Here is a 20,487-nt window from a genome sequence, read left to right as displayed (position 1 = left end):
CCTTGGGCCGGCTTACATGGCACCAGCCTTGCGCTCGGTGTCTCCGGTTCGCCTACATAGCCCAGTGCGGGCTATTCCACCTCGCCGCACTGGCAGGGCGACTGAGAGTATTCAACCGGGTAAGATTGGGCAGGCTCGGTGCTCAAGAGCTCCAGTGCGCCTGCACGGTCCGGTCTATCCAGTACCACCTCCACACCCCAGCCCTCCGGTAGCAGCTCCCCGCACCAGGCTTCCTGTGCGTGTCTTCGGCCCAATACCACCAGTGCCAGCACCACGCATCAGGCCTACAGTGCGCCTCGCCTCTCCTGCCCTGTCGGAGCCTTTCTCCTCTCCAGCGTTGCCGGAGCCTCCTGCCTGTTCGGAGCAGCCTGAGCTGCTAGTCTGCATGGAGCAGCTAGAGCTGCCAGTCTGCATGGAGCTGCCAGTCTGCAAGGAGCTGCCAGAGCCGCCAGTCAGCCAGACTCTTCCAGATCTGCCAGTCAGCCAGACTCTTCCAGATCTGCCAGTCAGCCAGACTCTTCCAGATCTGCCAGTCAGCCAGACTCTTCCAGATCTGCCAGTCAGCCAGACTCTTCCAGATCTGCTATTCAGCCAGACTCTTCCAGATCTGCCAGTCAACCAGACTCTTCCAGATCTGCCAGTCAGCCAGGATCTGCCGGATTCAACTTCCTCCCAGTACTGGGCTTCCTCTCAGTACTGGGCTTCCTCTCAGTACTGGGCTTCCTCTCAGTCCCGGGCTGCCCCTCAGTCCAGAGCTGCCCCTCAGTCCCGAGCTGCCCCTCAGTCCCGAGCTGCCCCTCAGTCCCGAGCTGCCTCAGTCCCGAGCTGCCCCTCAGTCACGAGCTGCTCCTCAGTTCAGTGGGGTTCTGGGTGAGGACTATTCGGCCATGGTCGGCGGCGAGGGTGGATCAACCCAGGACGCGAAGGGGAGGAACTATGACATTTATGGAGTGGGGTCCACGTCCCGAGCCGGAACCGCCACCATGGACAGACGCCCACCCGGACCCTCCCTATGGTTTTGAGGTGCGTCCGGGAGTCCGCACCTTAGGGGGGGGTTCTGTCACGCCTTGGTCTTAGTATTTTGTGTTTTCGTTAATTAGTTGGTCAGGCCAGGGTGTGACATGGGTTTACGTTGTTGTATTTCATAGTGGGGTTTTTTAGTTATTGGGATTGCGGCTGAGTAGGGGTGTTGCATAGGTTTGGCTGCCTGAGGCGGTTCTCAATCAGAGTCAGGTGAAATCTCGTTGTCTCTGATTGGGAACCGTATTTAGGTAGCCTGGGTTTCACTTTGTATTTCGTGGGTGATTGTTCCTGTCTCTGTGTTAGTGTTCACCAGACAGGCTGTATAGGTTTTTCACGTTCCGTTTGTTGTTTTTGTATTTATAAGTTATTTCATGTATCGTCATTTGTTTCATTAAAGACATGAATAACCAACACGCTGCATTTCGGTCCGACTTTCTTGCGACAAACGAAGAACGCCGTTACACATATGCTGCTGCTACTGTCTGTTATCTATTCTATTGCCTAGTCAGTTTACCCCTAATATATATACATACAGTGTCTTCAGAAAGTATTCACACCCCTTGACTTTTTCCACATTTTGAACTGTACAGCTTAATTGTAGAGCGTTCACTAACGCGTTACTTCTAGTAGCCATGTTGACTATATTGTTAGCTAATATAGTGACAATAATGTAGGCTGTGTGTAGCGGTTAGCAGTTATGATATGAAGGTTTGGCTTTGGATTTTTTTGCCGAAGACTTGTTCAGGCGACGCTCGGCATTCAGCATCGCCAGTCTTCTAGCCATCATCGATCCACTTTTAATTTTCCATGTGTTTTGTCTTGTTTTTCCTCACACCTGGTTTCAATTCCCCTAATCAGTTGTTGTGTATTTAACCCTCTGTTACCCCATGTCTTTGTGTGGAATTTTTTATTGTAAGTGCTTGTGCACGTGTTGATTGGTGCACGACGGGTTTTTGTACCCAAATATCTTATTTTTATGCAGTTGGTTTTGCTATTAAACTGCTCCGGCTATTATCAAGTTCTGCTCTCCTGTGTCTGACTTCCCTGCCACCGGTTACGTACCCCTTACAGCCTGGTCACAGTCAGCTGATGTGTTTTGCACTGAAGTCCACAAGCGAAGGGAAAGGGTAAGAGGAGAGCGCATAAATGCGAGACATAATTGTATGCCACGTTCAAGTGCTAGTCGGAACAAGGAAACTCTGAAATATCCGACTTGCTAACTCGTTGAATGCATCACATGTATAACTACAACCAGTTAGCAAGTCAAACATGTTTGAGTTTCCTACTTCCGACTAGCACGAGAATGCGACAATACAACGAGCAAAGTGATCATTCTGTTTGTATCTGGCTGCTATGAAAATGAATTGTGTTTGCATGTGATCAGAGGTGTATTCAATTCTGTTGAAAAACATTTCTTAATTCTCTAGAGTTTAAGACATTGATGGGTGGTGTTGGGTTATAATCTGGCACTTGGAATTGTTTTAAGATGGTCATACCATAGATCATTTAGCTATTTGATTTTTAATTTTATGACCCCTTTTGCTATCATAAAATATATGTACAAAAAATATTTTAGAATATTTAGAATTTTGCATTTATTACCAAATCCCATAGAAACCCATTGAATAACACATGCCTAAAAAGACAGTCAAAAATGAAATCATAAGGAATACATTTTTTAAGTGTCTGTCCAATATCTAGGAGATATAATAAAGCTCAGGAAATATATACTGTATATTTGTACACATATTTAACCCCTAACTTTTGTTAGCGCAGAACTCCCTCCATACTTCCATTCATTTGTATGCGTTAAGTTTAGACGAGTCCCGTCTTGTTAATGAGAGTCTCATCTTTCCATAGAGTGATCACATTAGTTTGTAGGCTAAACCGTACAGCAGTTTTCATGAGAAAACAGATTTTCGGGATGTCTCCTGGTCTGACAACCACCGCTGTAGCTCGGCCACCTTCCACTACAGATGCGGAAAGCATCGCCCAATTTTTCAGTTTTTGATTTGTTAAAAAAGTTTGAAATATCCAATAAATGTCGTTCCACTTCATGATTGTGTCCCACTTGTTGTTGATTCTTCACAAAAAAATACAGTTTTATATCTTTATGTTTGAAGCCTGAAATGTGGCAAAAGGTCTTAAAGTTCAAGGGGGCCGAATACTTTCGCAAGGCACTGTAAGAAGAGACTTGCTTGGTCCAAGAAACACAAGCAACGGATTTTAGACCGTTGGAAATTGTCCTTTGGTCTGATGAGTCCAAATTTGAGATTTTTGGTTCCAACCGCCGTGTGACCGGATCATCTCCGTATGTGTGGTTCCCAACGTGAAGCATGGAGAAGGACGTGTGATGGTGTGGTGGTTCTTTGCTGGTGACACTGTGAGGGATTTATTTAGAATGCAAGGCACACTAACCAGCATGGCTACACAGCATTCTGCAGCTATGCACCATCCCATCTGGTTTGCGCTTAGTGGGACTATAATTTGTTTTTCAACAGGACAATGACCCAAACACACCTCAAGGCTGTGTAAGGGCTATTTGACCAAGGAGAGTGATGGAGTGCTGCATCAGATGACCTAGCCTCCACAATCACCCGACCTCAACCCAATTGAGATGATTTGGGATGAGTTGGACTGCAGAGTGAAGGAAAAGCAGCTAACAAGTGCTCAGCAAATGTGTGAAATCCTTCAAGATTGTTGGAAAAGTATTCCGAGCTGGTTGAGAGAATGCCAAGAGTGTGCAAAGTTGTCATCAAGGTAAAGGGTGGCTACTTTGAAAAATCTAAAATCTATTTTAATTTGTTTAACACTTTTTTGGTTACTACATTTTCCCATATGTGTTATTTCATAGTTTTGATGTCTTCACAATGTAGTACAAAAAAAGAAAACTCCTTCAATGAGAAGATATGTCCAAACTTTTGACTGGTACTATATATATATATATATATATATATGCTGTCTGGGTGAAAGCCCTTTAAACTGAATTTTCTTTATGCAATAACACCGCTTGCAGTACATTTACTGCAACTACAGCGGTATTAATGTGCCCATTGGCTGCAATGTCATATTTCCACCACCGGGCGGGGGTCGACGTCGACATTCTGCAGACAAAGATGGCGGTGCGGAAGAAAGACGGCGGCCCGAACGTAAAATATTTCGAAGCGTCTGATACAGTCTCGCAGTTCGACAATGTCCGCGTTTGGTTGGGCAAGAATTATAAAAAGGTACTGCTGTATTTTGTTAATGTAATGAATACATTCATTCATATGATCATAAATGAAAGAGGGCAATCTTAACAGTAGAAGGAGTAGGCAGGCGAGTGAGGGTGTGATGAGATGGGTACAGTTCAGTTGTTTAATCCACACATTCACGAGACGGAAACAAAAGGATGCTGAGGAAACGTCTTGGCAAGTGCCGCGTGATGGACATGGACTCTTGATATGTTTTAAGTGGATTTTTCTACACCCATTTAGTAGAGGGAAATAAATGGCCTGTGTTGGAGGTCGCTGTTCGGGGAGGGGAGGGAACCTAGCTAGCTGGCTAGCTAGCTAACGGTAATTTCATGGATTGCAGATGCCTACTCCGGCCAGCGCAAGTGCACAAATCCAGATGTTAAACTGTTTTTTTTTTTTTTTTTACCGGCGCCTTCAGTTTTCTCGTTCACCCCATTTCACTCCATGGTCTTTTAGGGCAATATAAGCGCCATGACTTTTCATGGTCCGGCTCCTTTTACCCCCAGATGGTGAGAAGGATTTTCTCATTATAGTGTTGCCAAAAAAGACATGTCTATTGTCTCAGAGCAAGCGCTCAACCCCACCATTTTCAACCTGGGCCAGACAGAAAGAATACAAAGATTCACAATAGATGAAACTATAATTTCTTTGACCATCAATTTACCTGTGTTTTTGTTAATTGTACAGTTCCAACTATCAAAGATATATCTAAGACCCACTCACTCACACCATACTTGAATATATGGGATAATACCAGAATAATGATGATGTGCAATTCAACATAGTTACAATGTATATTTATCCTGATATTTCCATGTAAATCCTCTCTCTCTCTCTTGTCCCTCAGTACATCCAGGCGGAGCCCCCCACCAACAAGTCTCTGTCCAGCCTGGTGGTCCAGCTGCTGCAGTTTCAGGAGGAGGTGTTCGGACGACATGTCAGCAACCCACCTCTCACCAGGTTGCCGGTGAGAGAACTTGCACGCACACATGTGCTCACACACACACACACACACACACACACACACACACACAATTTGCTCTTGTGCTTCCCCTATTCCACTGTTCTAATAGTGTATCTGACCCTCTGTCTTTCTGTTCAGACTAAGAGTTTCCTGGACTTTAAGTCTGGTGGGGCTCTCTGCCACATTCTGGCTGCAGCCTACAAGTTCAAGAGCGATCAGGGCTGGTAAGAGTTTCATTCTACATTTTTATGCATTCTTCTGCATTTTTATTGAAATATTTTATGAGGTTGTGTGAGATTTTTGACTCCTGTCTGTCTTCATGGCAGGCGCAGGTTTGACTTTCAGAATCCTTCTCGGATGGACCGCAATGTGGAGATGTTCATGACTATCGAGAAATCTCTAGTACAGGTCCGTCTGCCCTTGTCTTCTTTGGAAAACTATTTTCTTTGTCTGTGTCACTCTTTTTTTTTAAATTTACTCTCTTTCTCTGCATCTGTCCATCAGAACAACTGTCTGAGTCGACCAGTGATCTACCTGAGCTCTGACATTGAGGCCAAGCTACTGGGGAAACTGAAGGACATCATCAAGAGGCACCAGGTAGGCTTGTCTTCACTGACCTAATGATGAAACTGTATGAGTACACAATACAGTACAGCTTCATACAAAACAATACAATACAGCACAATACAGTACAATACAATGCAGTACAGCTTCATACAAAATAATGCAGTACAATACATTACAGTACAGCTCCATACAAAACAATACAATACATTATAATACAGCACAATACATTACAGTATAGCACAATACATTAGAGTACAATACAGCTTCATACAAAACAATACATTACAGTACAGCTTCATACAAAACAATACAATACATTATAATACAGCACAATACAATACAATACAGTACAATACAATGCAGTACAGCTTCATACAAAATAATACAGTACAATACATTACAGTACAGCTCCATACAAAACAATACAATACATTATAATACAGCACAATACATTACAGTATAGCACAATACATTAGAGTACAATACAGCTTCATACAAAACAATACATTACAGTACAGCTTCATACAAAACAATACAATACATTATAATACAGCACAATACAATACAATACAGTACAGCTTCATACAAAACAATACAATACATTATAATACAGCACAATACAATACAGTACAGCTTCATACAAAACAATACAATACAGTACAGCACAATACAGTACAATACAATGCAGTACAGCTTCATACAAAATAATACAGTACAATACATTACAGTACAGCTCCATACAAAACAATACAATACATTATAATACAGCACAATACATTACAGTATAGCACAATACATTAGAGTACAATACAGCTTCATACAAAACAATACATTACAGTACAGCTTCATACAAAACAATACAATACATTATAATACAGCACAATACAATACAAGACAGTACAGCTTCATACAAAACAATACAATACATTATAATACAGCACAATACAATACAATACAGTACAGCTTCATACAAAACAATACAATACAGTACAGCACAATACAGTACAATACAATGCAGTACAGCTTCGTACAAAACAATACAGCACAATACATTACAGTACAGCGTCATACAAAACAATACAGCACAATACAATGCAGTACAATACAATACAGTACAGCTTCATGCAAAACAATACAATACAATACAGCACAATATAATACAATAGAGTACAACACAGTTAAGCAGAGTGTGTTTGCTGTCTCCTGCAGGGCTCAGTGACTGAAGACAAGACGTCCAGCTCCCATGTGGTGGTTCCCATCCCTGCCAGTCTGGAGGAGGGTGAGTCAGTCTAACATTATGGATCAAACGTTATCTGGTGGCCAGAATGTTTGTTCTGAATGTATGCCTGGAAAGTGAATTGGTCTATTAGCTAACTAGACTAATGGATTGACCATAGAGACATTTTTCTCTCTTCCTCTCCCCTCCCCCGTTGGTTCAGAGGAGTGGGTGCGTCTGGTAATGAAGAGAGACAAGCAGGTGCTGCTCCACTGGGGATACTATCCTGACAGGTAGGGACTGTCCATATTGGGGCCTCAGCATGACAACGTCAACACAACCTTCGGATAAAGCCTTGTGCAGAACAGGGTGCTCTAACACCATGGAAACCCAGGATGATGATGATGATAATAATAATGATGGATTGGATTTATATAGCGCCTTTCTACATTGGTACTCAAAGCACTTTACACAGTAAGGGGGAAACACACCTCATCCACCACATGTTCAGCACCCACCTGGGTGATGCATGGCAACCATTTTGTGCCAGAACGCTCATCATACAACAGTTAGCATGGTGAGGAGTGATATATGCCAACTAGGAATGAGGGAGATGATTAAGTGGCCATGATGGAAATGGGGCCAGGTTGGGAATTCTGCAAGGACACCAGGGTTAACACCCCTACTCATACGATAATGGGACCTTTAATGACCAGAAAGAGTCAGGACACCCATTAAACATCCTATCCAATCCGAAAGACAGCAGGGCAGTGTCCCTTTCACTGCCCTTGGGCATTGGGATTCGATCTTAAGAATAGAGAGAAGAGTTACCCCTACTGGTCCTCCAACACCACTTCCAGCAGCATCTGGTCTGCCATCCAGGACCAACCCTGCTTAGCTTCAAAAGCAAGCCAGCAGTGGGATGCAGGGTGGTGTTCTGCTGGCCTCATGGCACCATGTGTCTTAAATGTCACAATTTGGGGTGCAGACGCATTGAAAGTACACCGCCATTTTCTCTATCCCATACCCACATCTCCTTTACCATTTTCTCTATCCCATACCCACATCTCCTTTACCATTTTCTCTATCCCATACCCACATCTCCTTTACCATTTTCTCCCATCCCATATCTCCACATTTTCTCTATCCCATACCATTTTTTCTCTATCCCATACCCACATCTCATTTACCATTTTCTCTATCCCATACCCACATCTCCTTTACCATTTTCTCTATCCCATACCCACATCTCCTTTACCATTTTCTCTATCCCATACCCACATCTCCTTTACCATTTTCTCTATCCCATACCCACATCTCCTTTACCATTTTCTCTATCCCATACCCACATCTCCTTTACCATTTTCTCTATCCCATACCCACATCTCCTTTTCTCTACCATTTTCTCTATCCCATACCCACATCTCCTTTACCATTTTCTCTATCCCATACCCACATCTCCTTTACCATTTTCTCTATCCCATACCCACATCTCCTTTACCATTTTCTCTATCCCATACCCACATCTCCTTTACCATTTTCTCTATCCCATACCCACATCTCCTTTACCATTTTCTCTATCCCATACCCACATCTCCTTTACCATTTTCTCTATCCCATACCCACATCTCCTTTACCATTTTCTCTATCCCATACCCACATCTCCTTTACCATTTTCTCTATCCCATACCCACATCTCCTTTACCATTTGAGCTTCACACCATTTTCTCAGCCTGTGTTAAAGCACCATGTGATGATATGTGGTGCACTAGAAACATTAGTCTAGTCTAACCTCTGACCTCTGTCCCCTGCTGCTCAGCTATGACACCTGGATCTCAGCCAGTGAGGTGGAGGCTGCTGTGGAAGAAGCGCCCAGCCCAGAGAAACCCAGGAAGGTCGGCACACACATCCTTCCTTCTTCTCTTTCTGTGTCTTTCTGTGTGAGCTGATAGTCAGATAAGGGGACGGGGCTGTACCATAATGAACAAATTGCGGGAAACAACGCAATTGCGCATTAGATGACACATTGTCTGTTGATATTTGTTGCTTACTGCATACATTTTTACTAAACAGTATGTTCTAAATAGTATGTAGAACATTGAGTACACAGAATGTTGTTTTAGTAAGTAGTAGGCAAGACAGGTTTCGGACACATCCTCTCTAAGTCTCTATTTTTCTCTCGCTCTTTCTCCCTCCTCTCTGTTTGTGTTTTTTATAGCCAATATATAACATTTTACTACATTAAATTAACACCATATAAACTGTGTCTTCAGGTCCATGCCAAGTGGATCCTGGACCTTGACCAGTTTAATGAGTGGATGAATGAGGAGGACTATGAGGTGGGGGAGGGGGGCCCCAAGAGGAAGAGAATCTCAGCCAAGACCCTGACGGATGAGGTCACCACCCCAGGGGACGAGCGTCGTGACAAAAAGCCCGGCAGTGCCAAGAAGAGGAAGCGCTCACCCTCCCCCTCGCCCACCCCACCACCCCAGGAGAGCAAGAAGAAGAACACAAAGAAAGGGTGTGGGTGTGTTACCCTTTGTTTACTACTGTGTAATACATTGGGAGATCTGTAGATTGCTGAAATACACAATGACTAAGAAATATAAGCCTTAAAATTATATATACATAATGACTAACTTTGTGTGTGTGTAGGCCCACCACCCCGTACACTAAGTCTAAGCGAGGCCAGAGAGAGGAGGAGCCGGAGGATCTGACTAAAGATCTGGATGAACCATCACCTGTACCTGCAGTGGAGGAGGTCACCCTACCTAAGACAGGTACACATGCTCACACAAGTGTGTGTGTATATATATATATATATATATATATATATATATATATATATATCTAAGATTTAGACTCAGCCAATTGGCTTGTCCTCCTGATATTTACATTGGTTGAAAAGTTAGTATTCATCATCATTGTGACAAAGTCAGGGGTTGAACTGAATTGTTGTATCACAGGAAATGCAACTCTCTCTCCCCACACCCTTCTCTCTCTCTTTCTCTCTCTCCCCTCCATACCCCTCTCTTTCTCTCTCTCCCCCCACACCATTCTCTCTCTCTCTCACTCTTTCTCTCTCTCCCCTCCATACCCCTCTCTTTCTCTCTCTTTCTCCCCCATACCCCTCTCTCTCTCTCTCTCTCTCTCTCTCTCTCTCTCTCTCTCTGTCTGTGTGTGTGTGTGTGTAGCCAACACTAAGAAAGACTCTGAGTCAACACCAGTAAAGGGAGGTACCATGACAGACCTGGGTGAGTTCCCTGAATAACTTAATAAGTTCTCAGTGTATATACACTGTCTGCAGGATGAGGTCACTTCTTACAATATTTTAGCTTTCTCCATCCTTTATCTGTCCCCTGATCTGTATTTTCACTCTCTCCTCTTTTATCTCTTGAACAGATGAGCAAGAGGATGAATCCATGGAAACTGCAGGAAAGGAGGAGGAGGAGGGCTCTCCAAGTGTGAAGGGAGAGCCGGTAAAAGGGTCGGACCTTCATGAGGACAACGTGACCGAGCAGACCCACCACATCATTATCCCCAGCTATGCTGCCTGGTTCGACTACAACAGGTAGGCTACACATCTCCGCGTCTCTCCCGACCATCAATGATGATAGTTTGATCAATGATGTATGTTTGACCTCTTTCTGTCTTTTCCAGTGTCCATGCTATTGAGCGTAGAGCCCTCCCAGAGTTTTTCAACGGAAAGAACAAATCCAAAACCCCTGAGATGTGAGTAAATACATACTAACATAATGTTATTATGATTATTATTATTATTACACATGCCTAGCTTAATACACATGTACACTCTTCTGTGTTATACAGAGACCAGCAGCTTTGGAGTTTGGAGTAACTGAGCTGCATAACCAATGACGAGAGTTTCTCTTTCTCTTCACAGTTACCTGGCCTATAGGAACTTCATGATAGACACTTACAGGCTGAACCCGCAGGAGTACCTTACCTCTACCGCCTGTCGTAGGAACCTGGCCGGAGACGTGTGCGCCATCATGAGGTCGGGAGGACTTAGTGCACACAGGACATTTACCACAGTCGCATTGTCTTTTCATCTACTTCATGCAGAAATATTTACCGCCCCCCATTTATCCCTCTCTCCTCTTCCTCTTCCTCAGGGTGCATGCGTTCCTGGAGCAGTGGGGTCTGATCAATTACCAGGTGGACTCAGAGAGCCGGCCCACCCCCATGGGCCCCCCGCCCACCTCCCACTTCCACGTCCTGGCTGACACCCCCTCCAGCCTGGTGCCACTGCAGCCCAAGGCCTCCCAGGTACACAGACACACACAGACAGGTTGTTTCTATATTTTGGATCTAGATGCCTCTATTTGACTGTAGCTTTACTCCACTTCTCTCTGTCCCCTCCAGACTCCGGCGGCCCAGCAGATTCTGTCCTTCCCAGACAAGGTGAAGGAGAAGCAGCCAGCCGACCTGCAGAACTTTGGCCTGAGGACAGACATGTACAGCAAGAAGACTGGGCTTCCTAAGGTATGGCTCACAACATTGCAGGACTGATGAGGATCATAGTGCACTGTGTAGCAATCTGTAAAGAGTAGTGAGGTGTGTTACGGGGATGCTACTTCTTCCTGTCTGCAGAGTAAGACTGCTGCCAGCGCCATGCGAGACTGGACCGAACAGGAGACACTACTGCTGCTAGAGGTAAATAACAGCACAGCTCTGTCTCATCCACTTTATTACCATTCAATAGAGTGCCCTTTAAATCCAAATAACCTTGAAACAGTGTTGAGGATCGACAACAAAAACACACAAATAACTTATCTGAAAATGTAACCTAGGGCTTAATATAACATCCTTATTAATATCAATCATATCCTCTCCCCTCTCCTCTCAGGGTCTAGAGATGTACAAGGATGACTGGAACAAGGTGTCGGAGCACGTGGGCTCACGTACCCAGGACGAGTGTATCCTGCACTTCCTGCGTCTGCCCATCGAGGACCCATACCTGGAGGACACGTCCTCGTCCCTGGGCCCCCTGGCCTACCAGCCCGTCCCCTTCAGCCAGGCAGGCAACCCCGTCATGAGCACCGTGGCCTTCCTGGCCTCCGTAGTGGACCCCCGCGTGGCCTCCGCAGCCGCCAAATCTGCCCTGGGTGAGAGGTCAACTCACTAAATAACCGTTGGATCACACAGAGTACAGGCTGGCCTGATTTGTGTCAAAGCTGTTTAGCTAACCTTTATTTACCAGGAAGTGTCTTGGAAGTTTTGGATCTTTTTTTTCTCAAGAGATACTTTTTAGAGGTGGCGTGTGTATTTTGTGTAGCCTTCAATGGTTCAGAACCATCTCCCTGCTTCTTTTACCACCGTTCATTATCTCTCTTTCCTTCCTCCCTCCCCCTCTCTCTCTCTCTCAGAGGAGTTTTCCCGTATGAAGGAGGAGGTCCCAGCAGCACTGGTGGAGGCCCATGTGAGGAGGGTGGAAGAGGCGGCGCGGACCAGTGGGAGACAGGACCCCCTCTACGGCCTGGAAGGCAGCGGCATCGCAGGCACCAGCCTGGAGGAGGGAGAAAAACCTGGTGCAACTTCCATCTACTATTATCTAAAACTATAGTTGTCTTTGGTCATATTTCCCTGTATTGTATGTCAATGAAGAGAAATGAGTTTCCGGTGGGGTGCACTTAGGACACTAGGCTTGCTGACAACTCATTTGTCTTTTCTCTGCCTCCAGAAGAGAGCAGTGAGGAGAGTAAAAGTGACAGCCAATCCAGTGAAGAGAAGAGGGAGACCAAGGTATGGTGTCTTTAGGACTTCTACTTTACTTGTGTTTATGTGGTTGAGTCTTCTGTAACCAGCTACGGTCTGGGTCTGAATTGTCTAGGTTGTGATGATTTATACTCAAGTGTTGACCATTGTCCTTGTCCCCGTCCCCATGGTGATAACAGGAGAACAAAGAGGGAGCCATGGAAGAGGGGGAGAAGCAAGGAGAAAACGGGAAGAAGGAGGAGGAGAGAGGAAGAGAGGGAGAAGGAGAGGGAGAGCAAGAGGCTGAGAAGACCGACTCTGAGATGGGTAATGTTTATGTCTGTGACTGAATTTGAATGTATCTCTGTAAACTTTGTAAAATAGTCAACTCTGTCTCATGTTTTTTACAGACACTTAATTATGCGTGACTTCTATGTTTCCCTCTCTGCATTAGGTGATGGAGAGAAGGATAAGGAAGGGAAGGAGGGCTCGGAGGAGAGCCAGAGAGAAGGAGAGAGTGAGGGAGAGAGGAAGGCTAAGGTGGAGCGGGATGTGGGAGAGGGGAACCTGGCTACCGCAGCTGCCTCTGCCCTGGCTGCTGCTGCCGTCAAAGCCAAGGTCTAACCTCTGACCCGTGTTTTGCATGATCCCCCTAATCACAGATCTAGGATGAGGGGCTGTATTTATCAGACTTCTCAGAGTAGGAGTGCTGATCTACAGGTGTAGGATCTTAATTTGATCACTATTTTGCTGCTGAAGATTTTCTTGCACAGCAGTTTGTTTAAGGTTTAAAAAGGCTTCTAAAGTTTGTAATTCCCACTTTAAAATGTCAGACTTGATTTGCCCTAACGAAAAATGCATCAACCCCTACAGAAAAGGTCCATTAATTATAATCACATTTCTTGTTGCTGCAGGATTCATTTCCTGCTGTAGCAAACTGGCTGAAATTAAGATCCTACATCTGTAGGGTCAGTTTTGCCTTTGGGATCATAATGAATAAGAATGTTGTTTTTTTTCACCTTTATTTATCCAGGTAGGCTAGTTGAGAACAAGTTCTCATTTACAACTGCGACCTGGCCAAGATAAAGCAAAGCAGTGCGACATAAACAATAACACAGAGTTACACATGGAATAAGCAAGCGTACAGTCAATAATACAATAGAAAAAAGAAAGTCTATATACAGTGTGCAAACGGCGTGAGGAGGTAAAGCAATAAATAGGCCATAGTAGTGAAGTAATTACAATTTTGCAAATTAACACTGGAGTGATAGATGTGCAGATGATGATGTGCAAGTAGAAATACTGGTTTGCAAAAGAGCAGAAAAGTAAATAACAATATGGGGATGAGGTAGGTAGATTGGGTGGGCTATTTACAGATGGGCTATGTACAGCTGCAGGGATCGGTTAGTTGCTCAGGTAGCTGATGTTTAAAGTTAGTGAGGGAAATATAAGTCTCCAGCTTCAGATATTTTTGCAATTCATTCCAGATTACATTAGGATGCACTTGATCCTAGATCAGCTCTCCTAGCCAACCCCCAGGGGTTAAATCATATCTGACCCTATCTGTTTCTCATACTGATTATCAACCAGGGATTGTTCAATATGTCTGTGCCATTTCACATGAAAAGATGACTCACATCCATACTCTCTCTTTCTCGATCTCCCCTATACATTTTCTCTCCCCCCCCCGTCTCCCCCTCCATCCTTCTCGGTGTTTCTCTCTCCATAGCACCTGGCTGCTGTGGAGGAGAGGAAGATCAAGTCTCTGGTGGCTCTGCTGGTGGAGACTCAGATGAAGAAGCTGGAGATCAAACTTAGACACTTTGAAGAGCTGGAGACCATCATGGACCGAGAGAGGGAGGCGGTGAGTCAAGCAGAAGTGAAGGGTTATGGGGGATGTAGTTTAAGTAGACTTGTTTGCTTTGCTTTGTTGGTTGGAGTGTGCATATACATGTTCTTACCCTTTGTGAGTGTGTGTTGTGTGTGCAGTTGGAGTACCAGAGGCAGCAGCTGCTGGCAGACCGTCAGTCGTTCCACATGGAGCAGCTGAAATATGCAGAGATGAGGGCGCGTCAGCAGCACTTCCAACAGATCCAGCAGCACAGCCAGACTGGAGGCCCACACTCCGCCCCGGCCCCCACTGGCCCCCCACCCCCACCCCAGGGCCCCTCAGCCACCCAGTCCCAGCCAACCCTCAGTACCCCTGCACCACAGCCAGCTCCCAGCCCAGCACCCCCTACCACCTCCATCCCTTCCTCTGCCCAGCCTGCTGAGCCCCAGGCTCCCCCCAGTGGTCCTCACACCTCACCTCCCCGCCCGCCAGGCCAGCCCCCCACGGCCCACTCCAGCACCACCCCAACACTCCACGGTGAGTCACACTTTGTGTTATCGAACTGTGAATTCAGTATTTAGCTAATACTGTACAAAAGTAATCACGTGGGCCTACTGAGTGGTGCAGCGGTCTAAGGCATCGCAGTGCTAGTTGCGTCATCCTGTTTCGATCCCAGGCTGTTTCACAGCCGGCCTCAACCGGGAGACCCATCAAGCGGCGCACAGTTGGCCCAGCGTCGTCCGGGTTAGGGGAGAGTTTGGCCAGCCGGGTTGTCCTTGTCCCATCATGCTTTAGCAACTCCGGTGGGAGGCCGGGCGCAACGCACCTGACACGGTCGCCAGGTGTACAGTGTTTCCTCCGACGCGTTGGTACGGCTGGCTTCCGTGTTAGGCGAGTATTGTGTCAAGAAGCAGTGCTGCTTGGCGGGGTTGTGTTTCGGAGGAGGCACGACTCTCGACCTTCGCCTCTCCCGAGTCTGTACAGGAGTTGCAGAGATGAGACAAGACTGTAACTACCATTTGGATATCACAAAGTTGGGGAGAAAAGGGGGTTAAAAAGAAATAATAATAATCACATGAGCCACTGGAATCAACTTGAATTTTACTGTGACTTATTGTTTTTGCTGTTTTTTGCTGTGTGTGTGTGTGTGTGTGTGTTATTCTCTTTTCTTGAACCCAGAGCCTAGTGCCCCTCTACCTGAGGATACACACCACTCCTCAGCCCCAGTTCCCCCTCCACAGTGAAAAGAGAGAGGGAAGAAGAGAGTGAGAGAAAGGGTCCTGGCAAACTGAATGACATTGACCACTTTGTACCTATGAATCCTGCCTGTTTAATCTAAAAATGAAGAAGTCAAACTGAAGGACATATAACAAACTTTGATCATGTTTAACATTTTGAACATTTACATGAGAAAGAAAAGCAAAACAAAAACATTTCACTGAAGTCTACCTTACCTTACCAGAGTGAATATAAAGATCCCCCTCAACTAAACAAGAAAATACCAATGAAGAACTTTATCGGTTTTCAAACTAACAGTCCCCCAGGCATTTTTTCAGACATAAATTGCCTAATGACTTTCACCTTTCACATCAGAGCCCAAGGTTAAACCAAGAGAGTATGGTCATGTAAATACACCACTTGACCTGAGGATATGAAGAGAACTAGCAGTCCTTTGATCAGTGGTGCTTTGGTGCTTTCGTTTCCTGTTATAGTTTACTGTAGTCAGATGTCCTACCATGTTCCCAGAGGTACCTACCTACCTATTCACCCACGGTACCCCTGGTAGGAATTTATAAGAGAAAAAAAGATTTGCACTTTGAAAAGATGTTTCCCCGGTGGCCATATCTATCTAGAGACATGAAGCATTATTAATGGCTCTATTCAATAGGCGTTGCAGAAGTTCAGCGTTACAGCGTGATTTAGATGTAAAGGTAATGTTAGCGGAGACTGCATTCACAGTAAACGCTGCATATGTCAGCTCAATCTGGAAATGACCTTTACATTGCCATTGCGCAATCTGTAACACTTCAGCAATACAGATTGAATAGAGCCCCAACTCAATTGACCTGAAGCACTTAGCTGCTCTCTTGTTTTGAACTTTTACTACGACGTCATAGTTTCCAAATATGAGATTCTCAGTTCTAGGTCACCTTATTTCATTGGTTTGACTGCTTGTTGCCCTATGTGTGTGAATGTGCTGTTATAGAGCATTGGGGTTGGTCTGTTGGTTAGATGTATCGTAAACTGAAACAAAGTATGTGTTAGGGAAATGAAAAAGGATGAACGAATGGTATTACTCTTTTGTAATGATATGTATTCCACGTGGAAACCGTCTCATCTTGCCCTACTGCCATTTGTTATTAAGACTATGTACTGTAAACTGGATTTTCTGTTACGAATGTTTCATTCCAATTGGAACAGAAAATCCCTCCATGACTGAGCATTAGAAACCACTTAAAGTATTGATGAAGGGCCACACCCCCAGAGTCAGTGTCCTCTCGGACACAATGTCCTAAAAGGCCTTATTTGAACTCTATTTTGGGCTCGATTCAATCCATATAGCAAAAGTTTAGCATTACAGTGTGATTGAAATGTAAAGGTAATGTTAGCGGATACTGCATTCACAGTAAACACTGCATATGTCAGCTCAATCAGAAATTACATTTACATTGCTATCGCACAATCTGTAACACTTCAGCAATACAGATTGAACAGAGCCCTTTGTTTTTTAAGTTTAACATCTGAAGCACTTCTGAAACAGTTGCACATGCTCAGAGCAGAGCATAATCATAAGCCTAGCAGTAACTGCATAAATAAGATGGTGTTTGTCAGTATGTCCAGTATGGCTAGTCAGTATCAGTGAATCATACCATTGTAGAGATTATACTCTAAAACAATGACTGGATATAGCTCCGGAAGAACCTTATTGGCAACTTCAAAGATAGCAGGTATCACCATCACAACTCTGTTCATTTTTTTAGGTTTGCCATTTTCTCCATATGAGTTTGTGGGATGTGGACATTTGGAAATCCACTGATTTTTATAGTTTGTTTTGTGTTTTCCAATAACCTGTCCAACTCGCATGAAGCTGTTAGTATGTGATGGAAGTGGCTTTAATGTTACAAAATAACTTTCTAAATCAAGGAATCTGAGAAGTCAGTTCAGCTTACAGAGGAGAATTGTGTCCTTTTAATATCTGTAAACAATATCTTCTCTATGTATCCTATCTATTTTTATAATATTTGACTGTCAGGTTTTCCATTTTCATTTCTTTTATGTTATTGTTTGCATTTTGCTGTATTTTATTATCTATGTAACCTCTAATCCCCTCCCTCATTGTCATGTGCGCGATCCTGATAGGCCTCCATGACCTTTCAATCAGTGTGACTGTGAGCATGGGTGTGTTTTCCCCACTGTTCCTTCAGTTCAGTTCCATCTAACCCCCTTGTGCCATTGTTTTTGAATTGTTACAAAGGCTGAGGAATTGGGATGCTCATTGTTCTCATACAGAAGTAGAAAATGATGACACAGCAACACATTACACAAACCCACTCCTCTGACAGTGTCGTATATATACTCTGATAATACAACTTGTCCAGATAGCCAGTGTTAGAAACTTCACTACAGTCGTGACCATGGATGGACTGCTTTGGTCTCTGTTATTGCATTGTGTGGATTTCGTGATATGAAATACGTGTGTATGTTCCGTTTCTTGTTTCTGTTTGTTTTTCATGATTGCTGACGATAGCAATGATTGCATTGATTATACAGTAGAAATGAACCTTTCCTCAGTCAAACTCTTGCCAAATGAGTGTCAAAAGTTGCTCTGCAGTTCGTATTGAATTAAAATATATATATATATGCGAAGGTTTTACTTACAATTTTGGGGGGAAAGTCAAATAAATGAAGATGACGCGACGTGTATAGTTTGGTCATTGTTGCTACTGTGGGGATCGCAATTATTGACACACTGGATAAAGATGAGCAAAAATGACTGTATAAAAGAAATAATTCAAATACTGAGCTGTATTGTATGCAATATATTTGTTTTTAATTATATTTTATACTAATACAATTGCTCAAAGAAAGAGATTTTGTTTAAAGGCCCTGTGCAATCAAAACGGATTTTTCCTAAGTTTTATATATATATATATTTCCACATTGATGTTGAAAAAAAACAGTAAAACTGTGGAAATGGTGATAATGCGCTTTTAGTCTGAGTGGCTTGAAAAGACCGCCTGAAATTTCAGCCTGTTTTGGTGGGATGGAATTTTGCACTGCCTGGTGACAACCCCAGGTGGTAAATTAGTTTGTAGACCAATAAGAAAGAGTTCCAAACATCTCTGCCAATAACAGCTAGCTTTCAGTTTTCCCCTCCCAGCTCAGACCACTTCCAGACAGTCCTAGTGTAACAATGTTGGTTATGTTTCCACTTGCCACTGCAGAACTATGTTTTCGATGTTTATGTATTCTTATTGGTTGGTTGAATTTACATATCAATAAAGTGTTATGCCATTCGTAACGCTTGCAGATAGGGGGTGATCATAGATCATGAATATCAATTATTCCCAGTCTGATATTAACATGCAAGCAGGAGCTCACGTTCTGAAATAATGCATTCTATTTTCAAATGTACGAGTTCACTTTGTACATGTCCTGATGTATATACACTGAGTATACCAAACTTTAGGAACACCTTCCTATTGAGTTGCACCCCCTTGCCCTCAAAACAGCCTACATTCGTTGGAAGCGTTCTACAGAGATGTTGGCCCATGTTGACTTCAATGTTTCTCCTCACAGTTGTGTCAAATTGGCTGGATGTCTTTTTGGTGGTAGGCCATCCTTGATACACATGGGAAACTGTTGTGTGAAAAACCCTGCAGCATTGCAGTTCTTGAAACATTTAAACCGGTGTACCTGGCACCTACTACCATACCCTGTTCAAAGACGATTAAATATTTTGTCTTGTCCATTCACCCTCTGAATGGCACATATGCACAATCCATATCTCAATTGTCTCGATTTAAAACATCCTTGTTTAACCTGTCTCCTCCCCTTCATCTACATTGATCGAAGTGGATTTAACAAGTGACATCAATAAGGGATTATAGCTTTCACCTGGATTCACCTGGTCAGTCTGTCATGGAAAAGCAGGTATTCCTAATATTTTGTATACTCGGTGTATATGCACGGTACCTGTTAGATATTGGGGGCATTCTGGCATGTGCTTTTGTACGTAATTGCTAAAAAAGCGCGAGTTAGCTAGCATGCTCTAATTCTAATGGTCACATTAGCTCCCTGCTAATTGAGTTATTTACATGCCAACAGATGAATTACGAATCTACAACCATCAACATACTGTTGTCCTGCACATCTAATGTGCTTCCTTTTGTCTATCGTCAGACACTTACATTTATTGTATTTTGTACTATTGTTGTCATTGTTATGTTTACAAAATATCCCGTCTGATATTGACATGCAAGCGACGAATCACAAATATACTGCCATCAACATATTGTTGTCCTGTACATCTTTGTTTCTACGTGTCTTATCGTCAGAATAAACACCATCAACTGGGATCGCTGGCTGGCCAGTCCTTTCTTTAAATACATAACGCAAGAGAGTTCCTACTACATCTGTTACACTTGCAAAATTATTGCTTGAGAAATTGCTCTTAGCTAAGAAGCTATTGGTTTCCTTTTGACCATTTAATTGAAAACAATCACAGTAAGGTACTTCATTGTTACCCAGAAATGATTTGATATCGAGTTAGAAACCGCTGCATTGGACCTTTAACAAGTAATATTTTTTCAAAAAAGGTCGAGTCAAAATTGACACCTGCCTTCAATACCTCACCTTACAAGGATAACAGCACTGTGCCTTTTTTTGACATGTTTGAGATTGGAAAACACATTGGGATAGATCTTAGACCATT

General features: G+C 43.7%; 1 protein-coding gene across 1 annotated transcript; it reads left to right on the top strand.

Moving 5' to 3' along the window:
* The first annotated feature begins 4,124 nt into the window (after positions 1-4,124).
* On the top strand, positions 4,125-20,131 carry LOC135539992 (SWI/SNF complex subunit SMARCC2-like). The gene is made up of 25 exons (XM_064966279.1): positions 4,125-4,250; positions 5,107-5,226; positions 5,362-5,447; positions 5,550-5,631; positions 5,728-5,820; positions 7,000-7,069; positions 7,230-7,299; positions 8,826-8,901; positions 9,280-9,533; positions 9,662-9,786; positions 10,201-10,260; positions 10,409-10,577; positions 10,667-10,738; positions 10,908-11,021; positions 11,140-11,293; positions 11,390-11,509; positions 11,618-11,680; positions 11,874-12,132; positions 12,394-12,555; positions 12,708-12,769; positions 12,922-13,048; positions 13,176-13,339; positions 14,451-14,585; positions 14,711-15,089; positions 15,732-20,131. The coding sequence occupies exons 1-25, from the start codon at positions 4,140-4,142 to the stop codon at positions 15,794-15,796; spliced, it is 3,192 nt and encodes a 1,063-aa protein (XP_064822351.1). The 5' UTR covers positions 4,125-4,139; the 3' UTR covers positions 15,797-20,131.
* Positions 20,132-20,487: the final 356 nt, after the last annotated feature.

Source organism: Oncorhynchus masou, chromosome 5, assembly GCF_036934945.1.
Source record: "Oncorhynchus masou masou isolate Uvic2021 chromosome 5, UVic_Omas_1.1, whole genome shotgun sequence".
In the NCBI taxonomy this organism is placed as follows: Eukaryota; Metazoa; Chordata; class Actinopteri; order Salmoniformes; family Salmonidae; genus Oncorhynchus; species Oncorhynchus masou.
The sequence above is the reverse complement of the archived record's forward strand: the minus strand, read 5'-3'. Positions and strand labels throughout refer to the sequence as shown.